This window comes from Anser brachyrhynchus, assembly GCF_964034855.1.
Source record: "Anser brachyrhynchus genome assembly, chromosome: 9".
In the NCBI taxonomy this organism is placed as follows: domain Eukaryota; kingdom Metazoa; phylum Chordata; class Aves; order Anseriformes; family Anatidae; genus Anser; species Anser brachyrhynchus.
This window is the reverse complement of record NC_137703.1, coordinates 16,591,873-16,609,603: the sequence shown is the minus strand read 5'-3', so window position 1 is coordinate 16,609,603 and position 17,731 is coordinate 16,591,873. Positions and strand designations below refer to the sequence as shown.

The following is a 17,731-nucleotide window of genomic DNA, read 5'->3' as shown; positions in this document are numbered from 1 at the left end:
GAGAGGGAAAGGTTTCTAACCAGCGCGGAGGGTTTGTGCGGGGCACGGGGCTGCTCCAGGCACTGATGGCACCACGAGGTGCTCCTGGCTTCCCCGTGGGGCGACGTCCAGCGGGTGCTTCCTGGGCGCCCCCCAGGGACCCCGATGGTCACAAGGCAGAAAGCGGACGCGTTCCCAACTGGTCCACGACTGCCTGCTCCCTGCCAGCACGTCTTCGGTGCCGCCTTTTGTCCCTAAGGAGATGTGACCTTGCTTGATGCAGCCCCCTGCATCCGAATTTGCTTTTTGTTTCTGCAGCGCCTGTTTCCCATAGTGTTTCTTAAGAGCCAAGCAGAAACAAGCTTGAGCAGGCAAAAAAGAGGCTCACAAAAGTGACCTGGAATTTTGTTTTATTCCCCTTGGCTGTTTTTGAGGGCAAAAATGAATTTTCTTGCTTTCCGCCGAGCTGGCAGCCTTGTGGCATCATCTGCTTTCCTTTTTACGTGTTGAGCTTTGCTTTTTCTACATGAATAAACCATTGTGGGCCAGGCTCGGAAGCTGCTGACTTTAATTTATGTGTGTCCCACGGCAGATCTAAGCCTATTTCTCCAGAGGTGAAGGGCTGGCTTAATTAACTCGCTGCGTCAACGCGACGAGACCGGAGCTGCTTGTAATTATGTTGGGCGGGCGCTCAGCTCCCAGCCTTTGGTGCGTGTTTGGAAAATGGGGTGAATCAGGATGGTTTAAGGCAAACGGAGAGGGCTTTCTCCTTCTGTAGATTTCTCCAGCTTCTCCGCGCTGAGGACTTGGAGGTGGGGAGGCTCTGTGGTGGCGTGTCCCCATCGTGGTGGTACGCCAGGTATACAGGGCCGGCTGGTCCAGGAGAAGACCTCACCCTGGTCTGAGGTTGTGTCCACGCACCTCCAGGCCACCGCGTTGATTTGTCCCCCCAGGAACAGTCGGGACGGGATGAGCGTGATAAATGCCCTCAGATCACCTCGGGCGTAATCGTAGCATCCTCTAAATGTCATTTTTTCCTACAACGTACAATTCCAGGTGGGCGTTTATTTGCCTTTGTAGCATCTTTCATCCCCAGTTGTAGCCTCCGTGCAGTCCGCGCTTGGAGGTGGTGGCGCGAGGAGAAACGCTGCCTCGCTGCTAAAACACCCTTAAAACACCCTCGTTGGGGCTAATGGGAAAACCCCCGCTGGGAGATAGCCGGGCTGGTTTTGGAGCGGGGGGCCTGGGGGACGGGGAGGGCCCCAGGCTCAGCCTGGAGGACTTAGGCGAACCTGCTGTAATTACAGGAGAGCAGTGCTAATTGGTAATAGTAACAATTAAGGGCCACGTGCTTGCGGATTACAGGAATTTGCAGAGAAGTGAAGTGATAAAAGAAACCTGAGGATGCTGGCTTGCGGAGCGGACTTTGTTCCCTTATTTTGACAGGTGTCACTTGGCTTCCTTGTAATTAAAACCAAACAAAGCCCTCACACTGACCCACCTGCGTGCTTAAGCCAAGGCGTGTTTGTATTAAAGCCTTCCTCTTGTCATCCCCCCTCGCTCTCCTGTTGCCTGCCCTATGGATTCAGGCGGACATCCTCCGGTCCTCTCCATCCTTATCCTCGTAGGCGCCCAGCACGCTTCCCATGCTTTTCCAAGGGGAAGAAGGGCACGTGGGGACCACTGTGTATGGGGACAGCACGGGGAGGGGTGACGTTCCAGCCCTTGGCCGCGGTGGCCTCTGCTTTGGCGTCCTGATGGTCACCTTCAAGGCTGGTGGCCCATGTGTCTGGCTGTCTGCCTGCATGAGCCTCTGGCTTGTGGACCCTGCGTGCTGCCACAAGAGGCCACACCTGTGGCACAGGCACTGTGGGACGCAGGGGACGGTGGTGGGTCCCTCTGGGATGCTGCGTCCCCACGCTGTCAGGAAGATCTGGTCCTTAGTAAAGCACCAGTGCTGTGCCTCAGGCCGGGGGGAAGATCCCCTGAATAATCAAATCGTAAAATATTGTTTTGATTTATTCCTTTTTATCATCTTTTAATATCTGGAAAGGCTGCGCGAGCAAGAGGCCTTCATGAGTTTTGAATGACAGGTTAAAGGGCTCCAATAAAGATTAGATGGTCCACTATCTCCCAAGGAAATTGCATCAAAGTGGTTACTCCTGCTTGCTCCTATTAATTTCCTCTTCATGGCTGCTAGGAGATGCCTCATATCCTGATGCAGCAGACAGGGGCTAAGAGGCACTTCCCATTATCTCCATCATCGCCGTGTTTATGAGACACTTAGTGTGGTTCTTCGCCGCGCGGTGCCTTGGGGGTGGGGGCACCGTGGGGCAGAGCTGGGAGCAAGTGGACGTGGGGCCACCACCGTGCAGGTGAGGGGGAGCCACCCTGGCCGGGTGGTGGCCTGGTCCCTCCGGTACAGCCACGGAAATTTGGGAGCTCCCTTCTGCAGCCTTGGGTCTTTTGGGTGTGCTTTTGAGGGTGTCAAGGGCGAAGGGGTGTCAAGGGTGAAGGGGCATCCATTTGTCAGCACCTCCTTGGTGAGATCCACCATGGTGGGGTGGGACAGGGACAAGGGACCCCATCTGTGTCACTCCATCTTTACCCTCTAGCACAGGGCAGTGAGGTGGCTGATTAACGAAGCCTCCTCCTGTTAAAGGCTCAGGGGGATGGTGGGGAGCAGGGACATCCACCACCACCCGGCAGAGCCCCAGCTCCTGGCTGTCCCATCCAAGCGCGGTGCCCAGCACAAACTCTCTGCTCTTCTCTTTGCAGCCTGCCCGGCCGGGACCTTCAAGGCCAGCCAGGGTGCGGGGCTGTGTGCCCCGTGCCCCCCCAACAGCCGCTCCAGCGCCGAGGCGTCGCCGCTCTGCGCCTGCCGCAACGGCTACTACCGGGCCGACCTGGACCCGCCGGCGGCCGCCTGCACCAGTGAGTACTGGGGGGGGGAGGCATGGGGGGCCGGGCTTGAGTGTGTCTGCACTCGCTGTCTTGTTCCTTGTCTTGCGGAGGGAGTGTTTTGGGGTAGGGGAGAGGGGCTGTGCCTGGTGCCATGTGCCGTCAGGGGTATTTCTGGGGTGGTGGCTATGGGTTCAAGCCTGATTTTTGGTGAGGAAAGAGCCCAGGAAAGAAGAAAGGACGGCTGGTGTTCTTCAGCCTGCTGGGAGCGTGGGTCCTGGTCTCAGCGCCTCCTGAACTGCCCCCCCCAAATTGCCACCGACTGAGGTCTTTAAGCCAGGAGCTTTAACACCAGGATGTTACGGAATACGACTAATGAAGATGCTCTCGCTTATCCTCATTTGCAAGACCTCACCATTTGGCTACGAGCTGCTGTGGGGTGCTGACCATCTTCTCCTCTCCCACAGGGGTACATCCCTCGTACCGAGCCCCAAAGCCCCAGTTGCACGGGTCGGTGGTGACAGCGCTGTCCTCTCGCCCTGTGGCTGCCTGGCCACCTGGGGGTCAGCGTCGAGAATGGTTCAGAGGCCGAGGATGCAGACAAGAAATCCCCCTTGTTTTATTATTTAGGGGGTGTAGCTGCGACTTCCCATGCTGTTTCTAATCCACAGCTCCTTAGATCTGTTGTAGCTGAGCTTAACCTACCGAAACCCTATTTTTGAGGGTGATGGGATGTTTCCCACGCCGGCCACCCCACATCATTCTCTGGAGCCTGCATGGGTTAGTGCCGTTGTGCTTGTGCCTGCCGGGATGCACCTGATGTCAAGGAGTCCCTGAGAATCCCCTCTAGAGCTGGAAATGGGTTTCCATGTTGTTGCAAATCGCTCGACCTGTAGGAGCAGAAGTCGGGAGGTACAACACCTGCGGATGAATCTGCTCCTTCATTATATCTCGTTACATCGCTGATTTACAGTATTACTTTGTGAAAGGATTACAGTATTAAAAAAAGTTCATTTACTGATTTTATTTTTCCTTCTCATTGAAGCTTAGTTTTCAAACAGGCTAATTTGAGCTGCCAGCTGTTCACTGACAAAGTTGTTCTGTGTCACAGGAGTAAATACTTCTCTAGCTTTGTTTAGTTTATTAGTTGAGCATTAATGGGAAATCCCCCCAGTAAAGCAGTGCCACAACCTCGATGGTACCTTGAACAGGGCGGCTCCTGCCAGAAACTCTTCCCCTGTTTCTTTTCTTTTTTTTTTTCCAAGAGCCCTTAAAGCTCAAAACATTGCAGCTGGAAGCTGCCACCTGTGTGAGCGCCGTGGCCCTGGGTGTGCCAGGAGGACTCAGCTCGTGGAGGAGCGAATGGGCAGTGCGGGTTCTGGGGCTAAGCGTGGATAAGTGGGAGGTGTGCTGGCGGCACCTTGGTTTGGAAGAGAGCCACGCTGGGCAGGCAAGCAGTAATGCTGGGAGCACAAGCTGGTGGCAGGAGCCTCCTTGACCAGGGCAAAAGGCTTTTTCTCCTTTTTTCTTATCTGTTAAGGGTTAGAGTCGGGGGGCATTGCCTGGCCCTGTGATAACCATGGGAAAGCTCTGTTCAGGACACACAAATCCCACCTCTCCTTATCCCAGCCATTTTCCATTCTAATTCCATCATTAGAGCTGGTTCAAGACTGTGTCTCCTGGCGTGTTTCATGAAGCTGTCCTTGTGGCACGGCCCCGCTGTGTGTGATGGTGACCCCATCCCCAAGAATGCCCTGCAGCAGCACCTTGAGCCCACAAAATCCCTTGCTGGCAAGGATGCCGCGCTGGCAGCTGCTCCCTGACAAGTGTCTTCAGCCCATTGGAGGGGGAAAGAATTAAATGGATGGATTTTTGTTACTTGATTCTATTTTACTTGTTGCCCGTTGCCTCCCATTCCAGGGAATAATTCCTCCACATCCCCAGATTCCCCAACACACATGTGGGAGGTCTCCCAGGACATTTTTTCCTCTTTCAACCTCTTCTCTAAGGTCAGATCCTCCATCATTTTTATTGCTCCCTCTGAACTCTTCCTGACATGGAGAAGTCCTTTTTTTCTTCCTTGGAAGCGTAGTGCTCACACCCGAGCCCTGCCAGCATGAGTAATTAATTGTTCTCTTGGCCTTAATGTAAGGCAGCACACAGCTTTTGGGTTTTCAGAGGTGGACCCACCCGGATGACACAGCTGTGCACTGGATTTCTCTCCCTGGTGTGGCTGGCACCTCCTTTGTTGCTCCCTATCAATCCCAGCCGCGTTTTGCCAACATACAAAATCAGTGCTGTATTTAATTCCCTTCTTCCGAAGCATCCGCCACAGCTCCCATCTCGGTACTACCTGCGGCGTTGATCAATGAACTCTCTCGTCTGACATCCCAGCTGCTAATAAAACACTCCGACGCTGTGGGTAAATACCCATGCTCCCAACCTGAAACACTGAACACCAATAACCATTTACTATTTTTGACTCTCTTCTCCCCTTGTTCCTGCGTTTCTGTGAGGTTCTGGCTAGGTGACATGTCAGAGTCCCAATCTGAACCCCAAGCCCCTTTCTTCTGCTGGAGGCGTGGGGGGGTGGGGATGGAGACAGGAGAAGATGGGTTTGGAGGTGAAGATAGGTGGAGGTGTGGATGGGGAAAGTCTGCGCCGTGTCCAAAGAGGTGGCAATGATGTCCCTCCTGAGCCAGGAGGCAGTGGGTAGGTGGCAGGGGGAGCTGTGGGGTGTCCTGCTTGGCACTGGAGTCCGCTGGGCTCCTGCCCAGCCCCAGAGCAGGCAACGTTTGGTGCGAGGACCTGTTTCAACTCCTCTCCTTCCCTACAGGCGTTCCCTCCGGCCCCCGCAACGTCATCTCCATCGTCAACGAGACCTCCATCATCCTGGAGTGGAACCCGCCGCGGGAGACGGGGGGCAGGGACGACGTCACCTACAACATCGTCTGCAAGAAGTGCCGCTCGGACCGGCGCGCCTGCTCCCGCTGCGATGACAACGTGGAGTTCGTGCCCCGGCAGCTGGGGCTGACGGAGACCCGCGTCTTCATCAGCAGCCTCTGGGCGCACACGCCATACACCTTCGAGATCCAGGCGGTCAACGGGGTTTCCAACAAGAGCCCCTTCCCGCCCCAGCACGTCTCCGTGAACATCACCACCAACCAAGCCGGTGAGTCCCGGGGAGCTGGTTGCGATGCCAGGACCTGTGCCTGCTGTTTATCCCCCACTAGATTCATGGGGGAGGAAGGGGCACTAGCCCTTTCGTGCACTGCTGTGGTGGGAGCAGGGGTGTGGGGTGAAACCTGGCCCTTCCCAGCGGGGGTGGGGACCTGGCTGTGCCAGGAGCACAGGAGGCAGAGGGGATGGGGAAGAAGAAGGGGATGGTAATTTCTGCTTTGCGCCGAGAGCGTAACGCAGGCAGCCTTTGTTAACCTGCTCCCTCGGGAGAGTGCAAGACAGAAACCTGGCGTAAATTTTTTAGTATCTCCCCTCCTGGGAACGCCGATCCTGTCAGGCTTTTATGTTATGTTTGCGCCTGGCTGTCATTGGTGTCTTGTTAACCATGTGCAATCAAACCTGCTCCTTGCACCAAGACCTTTTCTTTTGGGGAGCGTTTTGGGGGAGTATTTTTGCTGCCCCTGGCTCCTCCATCCCTGCACGTCCCCTTCATCTTCCTAGCTGTGCTTTCCTGGAGCTGGTGTGGCTCTGCCTGCTGGTCTTCCCCATCTCCTTCTTCCTCTCTTCCTTCCTGTATTTGCCTTGTGAATGCTGGATATGAGCATGGAAATACATCCGTGGTTGGATGGGCTGTGTAATAACTGCAACGCCATGTGTTGCGTTTCATGCTCTACGGGCATTGTCAGTGTTTGTGAGACTACAAACAAATAAATACCTGCATGGGGACATCCTGATCTGTGTACTTACTGATGCACCCCAAAACACCTCTCCTGCTGCTCCACCTGCACCTAAGCATCACTGTGTGACCCCTCCCCGCCGCTCTCGGCACTGATCCTGGCTCTGCAGTGGGCTTTTCCACCTGGTTTCCAAGTGGCCTCGTGTTTGCGTACGGCCGGATCCATGCAGGTTGGTTGGCGTTGGCTCGCCCCAGTTGGGCACTGGGCGTTTGCACAGCACCATCCCTGCCATAGACAGGCAAGAACGTGGCGGGGCTGTGAATGCAGCACTTAACAGCACAGCAATCAAGCAAAGTATTTAAATTCAGAAAATGAATGTCTTGGAGCAGAAGTGGAAAGATTTAAGGGGGAAAAAAAGGATTAAACATGCTGGATAAACAAAGGCAGCACTGGACTGTCAGCATCTCCTGCAGCATGGGGCAGGCGTGCCACTTGTTCGTATGTGCTGAGCGGGAGGGAGCGATTATCCTCCCTCCTTTGTCCTGAGTACGGCGAGGATGATGATGATGATGAGGGCAGAGAGGCTGGAATATGGAGCTGGCCCTGTGTGGCACAGCTGCAGCTCCGTTGGGCTTTGGGTACCTTTCCTAGAGGCTTTTGGTAGGAAGAGGAGCATGATTAGGGCCATGCTGCCTGGCTCTGGCCCCTTCATGTGCATCTTGGAGGGCAGCAGGTCTGGGGTGGTTTGAGTCCGTGCTGCAAGTTTGGGCTTTGGAAATGGAGCTCCTTGGAGGCTGGGCGCTGAGGCTGAGCGCTCCTGGAGAGCCCCTAAGAGCGGAGCCGGCAGTGAGCGGTGGATGCAGGCGCCACAACCAGGTGTCCCCTGGTGTGCTGGGGTCATGTCCTTGACTGCCCCAAGTTACAGAGCATGCCCAGGGAGAAGGAGCACTGAGGATTTCCAGATCCCTAATTAAAAAGAGTAATTGGTTTAAATACCAGAATTCCCCTGCTGGCTCGCCACTTGGGCTCTGTGTGAGCTGCTGCACTGCTGCTCTTCCCACCGCTAGACGGGGACCTTGTCCCGTGGGGCCAACAGCCGCAGGTGCGAGAACCAAGAGATCGGTGTAAATGAGAGATTTCACCCTCTCCTGGGGCCGTGCAGGCTCAGTCCTACCCCTCGGCGTTAATTTTCCCCCCTCCCTTGGCAGCACCCTCCACCGTCCCCATCATGCACCAGGTGAGTGCCACCATGAGGAGCATCACGCTGTCCTGGCCGCAGCCGGAGCAGCCCAATGGCATCATCCTGGACTACGAGCTCCGCTACTACGAGAAGGTGAGCCGGATCTGCACGCCCGACGTCAGCAACACCGTGGGCTCGAGGCCAGCAACGGTAAGCTCAGGTGGAAACCTCACCATGGAGGATGGGCAGGGGAACAGCGGGTGCAGGGTGGGCTTACGGCATCACCACGACCTTCCCGAAACGTCCATCGCCGCCTGCTCCGGCTGACCCCTTTGTCTCCCGGCCCTACCCGCAGGACCACAACGAATACAACTCCTCCATGGCCCGCAGCCAGACCAACACGGCCAGGATCGAGGGGCTGCGCCCTGGCATGGTCTACGTGGTGCAGGTGCGAGCGCGGACGGTGGCCGGCTACGGGAAGTACAGTGGGAAGATGTGCTTCCAGACGCTGACCGACGGTGAGCGAGTGGCCGGGGTCCAGGGGGTCGAAGGGGGGAGGAGGACAAGTTCCCAGCCGCAGCTTCAGGCTCTAATTGGATTAAATGAACTTGTCTCTGCAAACCTCTCCCCCAGTGGGCAGTGTGGCAAAAGCCAGGTGATTTACAGGGTTGTCCTATTAATTGCCAGCTGGAGGAGTAATCTGCTGTAAATCTATCTGTGTTTGCTCCCCTGCTATTTAGCTGTGGTTTTGTCTTTCCTGCATCCATCTGTGGTGTTGGGGCTGGGTGCTCTCCAACCCAGTCGGGTCCCCTCCCTGCTCTCATTTCTCCATGTGTTTGAGTCGTCCCTCCTATAAATCAGTCCTTCCAGCCCTTTCATCAGTTTTATTGCTTTTCTCTGAATAATGTCAATAAAAGATGCAGAGAGCAGAACAGATGGATGGAAAAGAGCCATGCCTTCTCCTGCCCCGGGTCATCATCCATGGTGTGCTCAGCACGCTGTGGTGGGGAGGAGCAGAGGGGTGCAGGCCCCCCAAAAGGACATGAAGCTGTCCTGAGGTGTTCGGAGCCACATCTGTGTCCTTTCAGGCAAACCTTGAAGGCTCAGACCCATCTCTCCTGGGGTTCCTCACCCCAAGGTGGTACACTGGAGGAAAGGGCAAGTCACAACCTTCACGGTGTCTTCTGGCCTCCTCACTAGAGTCTTGCTGTCGTTCCTCTTACCCCAGCCCTTCCCAGTGAGTGAACACCCAGAAATACTACATCCCTTTAGGCACTAATAACTAATGGGATGGCTGTTCATCACTCCAGGCTTTGTAACAAATGCAGGAGTCAGTGAGTGGAACAAGGCTGTTTTCTTGGTCCTTCTGCCCCTCCAGAGGCTGAAGCCCTTTCTCTGCTGCTGTCAGCCCAGTTGTGCTCTAGCTAGGTGACACCCGTGGGTCCCAGCCCACTGGTTCACCAACCTCTGCAGGCTGGTGAATGCCCAGCGCCAGGGCTACAAAACCGCAGTAGCACTGGCTGCGGGTCCCCAGGGACCCTTGAGAGAACTCGATTTTGAGGTCAGGCTGCATGAGAAACAACCGTTTAATATCTTTGTTAACGCAGTTAAAGTTGCCTTTGTGTTGGCCATGTCTTGGTCATGAGAACTGTGTCCTGCTGTGATGAAATGGGGTCTGCGGTTGGACTATCTTGGGGTGGGACAGTGCCTTGTAGGCACCCCATGACCTCAGCCCCAATCTCCACCCTGGCATCTCCCCCCAGAACTCGTGGTTTTCCCAGTCCGGGGCCAGGTACCAGCCAGCTGCAGGATGCTCAGAGCAGGGCAAGCTTCTGGCAGCAGGGAGAAGAGGGAAAAGAACACAGGGGACTGAAAGGAAGGAAATGGTAATAACCCCCCAGTGCCTTCAACATCCAGGATTAGAGAAGTGAGAAGAAAAACCCTGCCTCAAATAAGCAATTAGTTGAAATTTAATAAGAATGGATATTGTAGATTATTAAATAATTGATTGTTAGAGGAGAATTTCTTTGGATTTGAGCAGCATGCAAGGGAAAAATCTAGCTGCTGGTGATTAACTGCAGAGCAGGAAAAATACAGATAAAAGGGTGTTAAATACTTCCTTCTAGAGTGAATTTTATTTAATCCCTGTTCGTGCCTTCTGGCATGAGTGACAGGGCAGGACTGTGCTGGTTAGGTATTACTCCACAGACCTAAATACAAACAGGTCAAGCCTGCTTCTCGTTTACACCAACATCGTTTTGCTGTAATGTGGCCTGAAGTTAGGTATAAACATCAAATGAAAGTGGCCTTGTCTTGAAAGAGGTTTGCAGCCATGCCTGATGCTCTCAGTTGTACCTCGTCTCTGGAGGGTCTCTTCACTGCCTGCTTTCCTGGAACGTTTAGGAGCTCTGTGAGACCCCATGTTAAATTTGGTCGAAATGACCAACGGGTCTAAATTTATTGAGTGAAGGCATGGCCAAAGCCACCTAGTAAACCTCTCCGTTTTGGGAAACGGGGCCTAAGCTCTGCTGGTTTGACTTCGTTCCTAGGACCTTCTCTTCCATATTTTTAACCCATAGCACACATGAGCTGAGCGTGACAACCCCTAGCCACGCACCCACCTTGCTGACCACCCTTCCCATGGGAGCAGTCCCCATGGGGACATTTTGGGAGCTCTGCCCGTTCCCAAGAGCTGCGAGGGAGGGCTCACCTTGTCCTTTCTCTCCTGCAGATGACTACAAATCCGAGCTGAGGGAGCAGCTGCCGTTGATCGCGGGGTCCGCGGCGGCTGGGGTGGTCTTCATCGTCTCGCTGGTGGCCATCTCCATAGTCTGCAGCAGGTGAGAATGTGGAGAAGCAGCTGGAAGAGATTCGGTGCAGGAGGGGAGGGATGGGGAAATCACTCAGGATGCCATCAGCGAAGAAGGGAGCTGGAGGTGGTCACCATGGTGTGGGCGAAGGCACCGAGGCGCAGGCTGTCCGGCAGGGAGCAGTTCCCAGTGTTGCTCATGCAGTTTTCTGGTCTCTCCTCCCAGGAAGCGTGCGTACAGCAAGGAGGCGGTTTACAGCGATAAGTTACAGCACTACAGCACCGGGCGAGGTGAGCAGGGCAGGGGAGAAAGGTCAGGGTGGCTTTGTGGGGTTGTGGTACTGCTGGTGGGGAGGGAGAAGAATAGCAGGGGGGCAACACACAGGAGATGGGGGAGAGGATGCTATGAAGGCTCCCAAAGGCAAGAAGAGGCAAACTGATCATAAAGGACCAAAGCAGCAGCTCCAGGTGGTAATTGTGACCCAGCTCTCAGCTCCTGCACAGACCTGGCACACCAGGCTTACAGCTCTGTGCATTGTGAGCACCAGCAAACCCCATTTACACCCTCCTGGAGAAGTCTCCCAGTTGGATTTGCTTCCTCTCAGAGGACTCGGTGCCTGGGACAAATGAGATTAGTCTATTAGAAATTAATTGATAGGAGCTGATGGGGAAATGTGCCCAGGTCTGTGAGCAGATGGCAGGGAGGTGCCCATGTGGGGTTATATAGGAAAAGGTTGTATATTGCATTTTAACTGTATCCTGGTTGGCAGCAGTCCCTCTGCATAGCCTTGGAGGGGTTTTGCTGTGCATGTGGGAGGAAATCTCCAGCATGGGGCTGGGTCCTTCTGAAATACAACCCACATAGGTGCACGGAGGCTGGGATCCAGCCTGGGAGAAAGCAGAGTAGCCAGTGCCAGAGCTGGGGCTCCCCTGGGGATTTGGGGTTGGCAGCTCCAGCATGGCAGGGCTCAAAACCAGGTAGAAAACTGGTGAAACGGGTCTTGGTATTTTGTTTTTAAAGTCGCGCGATGGGAGCACAGAAAAACTCGGTCAAGGTTAGCAAGCCTCCGGGCGCGTGGTTGTTGCACGTGCCCAAGCAAAACAGGTGGGAAATTTGTGGCGAGCGACTAATGGGGAGATGAGCTCAGCAGCGGAACAAACCCGCTCGTTTAACGGCACGGCAATTAGAGCATCCTCTTACAGCTCCGCGTGGGTCGCCCGAGGGGTGTCTGCGCTGGGGCTGGTAACTTCAGATTTAGAGGTGGTGAGAAGTGGGCTGCAATTTCTCGTGCCTTGTCCCTGCATGATGCTTTGAGATGCACCTACATGCAGAAGGTGCCCTGCAGCCTTCTGGTGTCTGAGGGTTGAAAAAACAACCTATGGCCTGAGGTGCCCGAGTCCCCACTCGTTTGGATGGGATGGGAAATGCGAGTGCCTTAGGGAGATTTGCGGGGGGAGCTCAACCTGGTGTTTGCTGAGCCCGGAGCACGTCAGAGGGTGTTTAAAAGCCAGCCCGCATTGAGAGCAGGCAGGAAACTTTGGCGTTATTTTCTCCTTTATTTATTCAATTTTTTGATCGGTGAGTCAGTCTTGGTTACGATCCTGTAAATCCCTTTGTAATCCTGGCTGGAGCATCAGCTGCTCTTGTAAAAAAATTTATGGGGCAGTTAAAGTGTACGAGACAGAGCCGTAAAGGGATTTATGAACTGGGAGATGCACAGATGGCTTCATTGCAGTCGTTGTCACCCGCCCCAGAGGCGCAGAGCTCCTGCCCCAAACGCCCCCGCTGTGGACCAGGTGATGCCATGAGCCACATGTTCAGCAGCTTTAGTGATGCCCTGGCCAGTGCCAGTCCTCCACGTATCCTGCAGCTTAACCTCAAGGACCAAGTGTGCCCCACACCGACATGCTTTTAGGGTCAGGATTTACAGTCACCATCCCCTGCCCTTCCTGGCTTGTGGTCCGGCCTGAAGGCAGTGCCCGTGTCTTCCTGCGGTGTGGCTGGATCCTGCTGCCGCCCAGCAGGGATGGATGAAAGGCCAGCAAAGCCGCGCTTTTATGGCTCCATACAGGTTTTTGATTATAATTGCTGCACTCTGTCAATTTAGTGGCAGCCACAAAGCTATCAGAGGCCTTTTTGGGTAAATAAATATTTCTTAAATAATGCATCTAGCCTCATAAAGTTGCCAATTCCCTTGCCATAAAAACCGCTAATTGTAGTTGTGGTCTGTCAGTGTCCCTGTGAGCTGGATGCTCATCAGTGGCTCCTGCCCGCCTCATTCTCTCTCCTCTCCCCTTCTTCAGCCTCTGCTCCCTCCTTTAACCTTGCTGGAGGGGACAAAAGAGGAACATAGTTGGCTGTTGGAGGTGGTGTGGAAGAGCAAATAGCAGCTGATTTAATGGACATGGGGAGGGGAAAGTGTCAGAACAGTCTTCAGGTCTTGGCCATGGCACAATGACTTCTGGTTTTCTTTCTCTTTTGCCACTTCTCCTGTGTTTCTCATGACAAGGGTCTCCAGGGATGAAGATCTACATCGACCCCTTCACTTACGAGGACCCCAATGAGGCCGTCCGCGAGTTCGCCAAGGAGATCGATGTCTCCTTTGTGAAGATTGAAGAGGTCATTGGAGCAGGTGGGTCCCCACATGCCCATCTCCCTGCCCTCTCCACCCCTCCTGGGTGGACACCTGTGGACCTGGGGCAGTTTTCTGGGGGGTGAATGAATGGTTCTTTGTTGGGAAATGCAAAACCTTTAATGAGGCCTCGGGATATCAGCCTTTCGTGGATTTTTGGTGGATTAGGGGATATGAGGTTGATTTCTGCTCTGAAAGTAAGTTCCTCTGAGGTTGGGAAGAACTTTGTTAATGTATTTGCTGGGTGACCGTGGGATTTCCTAGTTTGCTTCCATGAGGTAACAAGAAAAAGCCAGATCTCTTTCCAGTCTGTGCCATATTCCCATACATATGTATATGTACACATGCATACACGTATCTGTAAGTCATCTGTGCTGCTTTTATTGCAATTTTTAAATGACTGTGTTGTACTCGTAGAAGAGAGTGTGAAGCTGGGGGAAAGCCACAAGGAAGCAGTGAGCTGTTTCAGTCGGGATCAAGTTCAGTGATGTATCAGCTGCCTTTTGCTGCTCATCAAGGCAAAGCAGCTGTAAGCCTGGCTTAAATATAATCCCTCCACAGACAAATTTCACCTTGGCAAAGGAAAAGCTCTCCTGGTGGAAACGAGGGGGAGCCTTCTCTGCGTTTTAAATCAGAATGCAGCAATGAAAACAGACCAGTTATTTTCCATTCCTAGATAAATGATGTGCAAAAAGGTGGCTGCGATTATCGATGCTGGCACCTTGCACTTGAGGGAGCCCTTAAGTTCGTGCTCCGCCAACGTTCTGTTGGGATTCACAAGGGCAGCCCCAGGCTCCACGGTGGTCGGTGATGGGCTCTGGCAGCCTGGAGAAGGCTGTAAGCCCAACCACTTCCTCAGCGCCTTTCAAAGAGGATGGGCACATAGACCTGTGAGCACCATTAGGTGTCAACTGGTTGGTGTTTTTCAGCCGCTTGGTTTGGAGCTCCAGGTACTGTTCTGTGCAGTTGCATATGGAGGTGGTAATGGATGGTCTTGCGCTTGCAGGGGAGTTTGGAGAAGTGTATAAAGGCCGCCTGAAGCTACCTGGCAAGCGGGAGATCTACGTGGCCATCAAAACGCTCAAAGCTGGCTACTCAGAGAAGCAGCGCCGGGATTTCCTAAGCGAGGCCAGCATCATGGGGCAGTTTGACCACCCCAACATCATCCGTCTGGAAGGGGTGGTGACCAAGAGCCGACCTGTCATGATCATCACAGAGTTCATGGAGAATGGGGCCTTGGACTCCTTCCTACGGGTAAGGCGACGTGGGGCTGTGCCAGCTGTTGGTCAGCCACAGGATTTGGGGTGCAGGCTCTGTTGCCCCATCCCAACCTCATGCTTGCTCTTTCCGATCACAGCAAAATGACGGGCAGTTCACGGTGATCCAGCTGGTGGGGATGCTCAGAGGAATTGCCGCTGGGATGAAGTACCTTGCAGAGATGAACTATGTCCACCGAGATCTGGCAGCCAGGAACATCCTGGTCAACAGCAACCTAGTGTGCAAAGTGTCAGACTTTGGGCTCTCGCGCTACCTGCAAGACGACACATCCGACCCCACCTACACCAGCTCCTTGGTACGTACCTCGCTTCCTGCAGCAGCAACCCCACCAGCCTCCTGTTGAGGCTGATTTTCTAAAACTGGCAAGTTGATCTACCCAACGTTGGTCTACCCAACATCACCCGTGCTGCACTGAGCCTGCTGGGTGGGGGCTGTGTGCAGGGTGTACTCTCTGGAGCTCCTGGCAGGGATGCAAAGTCCTTTTTGTGGGTCTTGGTGGGGGGGTTCCCACTGGCTGGTTAAGGGCTGTGGTTCCCACCATGGTAGGGGATCAGCCCATCTTGCAAGGGCTTTGGGCTTGAGAGCAGCATGGGTGCTCAGAGGGGCTGGTCCACCCCTTGTCTCCTCTTGCTGCTTTCCTTCCATTGTCAGGGAAGGCTCTACTGCTCAGCTGCTGCCTTGTTTGGGAAGGCTGGCACTCTGACTTTCCTTGTTCTTATTCCCTTTTTCATCATCCTCTTTTTCTTCCTTTCTCTTCCTCCCTTTTATGAGTTTTCTGTCTCCCTCGTCTCCAAAGCACCTTTCTGTTCTGTCCTGACCGTGTGGTACGAAGGGGTTAGGTGGAACCAGGGAGACATCACTAGGCAGTGTCTGTAGCGCATAAACCCCTGCCAGCAGGCTGGCGAGGCTGTCAGCGGCATTATGGATGAGCAGACAAGAAGGCTGTGAGTGCCCTGTTGACCTGCTGGGCTCTCTAATTGATTAATCACTTATTAAAAGAGCTAATAACCTTCCTAACTCTTTGCAAACAATTCATAATACAGGGGTATAATGCATGGCAGGGTCAGGCCTTGAAGAAGGAGAAGGGAGGCAGCGCCTCTTCTCCAGGCAGACATCAGGGCAGCAAGCAGGGGCGATGTGGGTTGGGTGCAAGAGTGAGGACGCACGTCCTACACCGACCCCTGCAAAGCAGTTTCTTGGGCTGTCAAGCTGTGCCCAGGCGTGCTTCGGTGTGATGTAGCTTCCAACAGGAGCCCCAAGGAGATGAGACTGTTAGGATTTCATCAAATGGAAGTAAACGGATCAAGTGAGTCACGCCACAGCCAGGGGGGTTAAAGCGAGCTGCGGGGTTTCTGGCTGGGCTCGGGTCTGCTCCTGCTCCCTGCCCAGACTCGTCCTGCGGCCATTGAGCAGAAACGCAGTAGGTTTTTTGTTTGAAGACCCCAGCAGTAGCTGCTGGGAAGAGGCCTGGAGTAGCCTTTTCCCACCTTTAGAGATAAAAGAGATTATCTCATCTGTGTTTTTATTTAATTTAGGCCATAATAGATCTCCTCGGCAGCTGGGAAATGATGCTGTGCCTGCGATTACATCACTCTGCCTCCCACAGCAGGTTTCTAGCTCTGGGGAAAAGGCAGGAAAAACAACCTAGCAGTTAATTTCTCCATTTGTAGTTATTCAAATCAAATTTTTGCCATTCAGCCTTAAAGAGCAGCTGATGCTTCATTGGAAAGGCTACGGAAAACAATTGTGCTCAACGATTTACAATGCAGTTCTGCCCCGAGCACATACCACGCGTTTCTGTGGTTTTTTTTTTCCCCTCCGTCCCTTGGCTTTCTGCTTGAAGAGCTGGGCTGTGCTTGCCCAATAGTGCTTGACTGTAAGGCACTCGCTGGCATGAGCAGGATGTGTGCGCAGGCTGCTGAGGCCGGGGTGCTCACCAGCTCCTCTTCTTGGCAGGGTGGGAAGATCCCCGTGCGGTGGACAGCCCCAGAGGCCATCGCCTACCGCAAGTTCACGTCGGCCAGCGACGTCTGGAGCTATGGCATCGTCATGTGGGAGGTGATGTCGTTCGGGGAGAGGCCCTACTGGGACATGTCCAACCAAGATGTAAGTGCTGGGAGCTCACTGCCAAAAAAAAAAAAAAAGGGGGGCAAGAAAAAAAAAAAAGCCCTGCCCAAATGGAAACTGAGGGGTCAAGGCAGTGCTGGAGCTGCTCCAGACCCTGTCGCCTTGGTTTTTGAGATGAAACAGGCTGGCGAGCGAGAGGGATGGCGGGAGGGAAGCTGGGAAGAAAAGCCAGTGGGCTGGTAATTGGACTTCAGGAAGCTGCAGTGCCTTTGAAAATGTTCAGAGGGTTTATGAGCTGGGAAAGAGCTTTGGTAGTGCGACTGCCGTACTCCGATGCGATCCGCCGAGATAACGAGTGGCAGCGCTCTGCCGCGAGGAGCTGCGGCGCGCGGAGCATCAGAGCGGAGATTAACCTCCTGCGGCATCTCCTCCTGCCCGCTTTGCCGGCAATCACGGCCCGGCAGCGCTGCCCACGCTCCGCCGTCCCGCATCCTCACGCTCTGCCTTGCTCCCCGCAGGTCATCAATGCCATCGAGCAGGACTACCGGCTCCCGCCGCCCATGGACTGCCCGGCCGCCCTGCACCAGCTGATGCTGGACTGTTGGCAGAAGGACCGCAACACCCGGCCTCGCTTCACGGAGATCGTCAACACCCTTGACAAAATGATCCGCAACCCGGCAAGCCTCAAAACTGTGGCTACCATCACCGCTGTGTGAGTCCCCGAGCACGTGGCTTCCCTCCCTCCCTGGGGATGAATTTGGGAGTCCCGTCCTCACCCCGGTGCCTCTCTGTCCCCTTCCAGGCCTTCTCAGCCCCTCCTCGACCGCTCCATCCCCGATTTCACTGCCTTTACCTCAGTAGAAGACTGGCTGAGCGCCGTCAAGATGAGCCAGTACAGAGACAACTTCCTGAGCGCTGGCTTCACCTCCCTCCAGCTGGTCGCCCAGATGACATCTGAGTAAGTCCGGTGCCTCCATGTGGCAGCAGCTCGTGGGGCTGCTCAGCATGGCTGTCCATTGATGTCCGT

At 54.4% G+C, this 17,731-nt stretch overlaps 1 protein-coding gene across 1 annotated transcript in view; it reads left to right on the top strand.

Annotated features, from left to right (window-relative positions):
* Nucleotides 1-17,731, top strand: part of EPHB1 (EPH receptor B1) — a 46,839-nt gene that overhangs the window by 27,523 nt on the left and 1,585 nt on the right. Inside the window, exons 4-15 of the mRNA XM_080603967.1 lie at nt 2,758-2,913; nt 5,717-6,052; nt 7,946-8,127; nt 8,273-8,435; nt 10,649-10,757; nt 10,953-11,017; nt 13,237-13,359; nt 14,366-14,613; nt 14,717-14,932; nt 16,594-16,743; nt 17,223-17,416; nt 17,507-17,662. Coding sequence (XP_080460093.1) covers nt 2,758-2,913; nt 5,717-6,052; nt 7,946-8,127; nt 8,273-8,435; nt 10,649-10,757; nt 10,953-11,017; nt 13,237-13,359; nt 14,366-14,613; nt 14,717-14,932; nt 16,594-16,743; nt 17,223-17,416; nt 17,507-17,662 — 2,098 coding nt within the window. The remainder of the gene's footprint in view (nt 1-2,757; nt 2,914-5,716; nt 6,053-7,945; nt 8,128-8,272; nt 8,436-10,648; nt 10,758-10,952; nt 11,018-13,236; nt 13,360-14,365; nt 14,614-14,716; nt 14,933-16,593; nt 16,744-17,222; nt 17,417-17,506; nt 17,663-17,731) is intronic.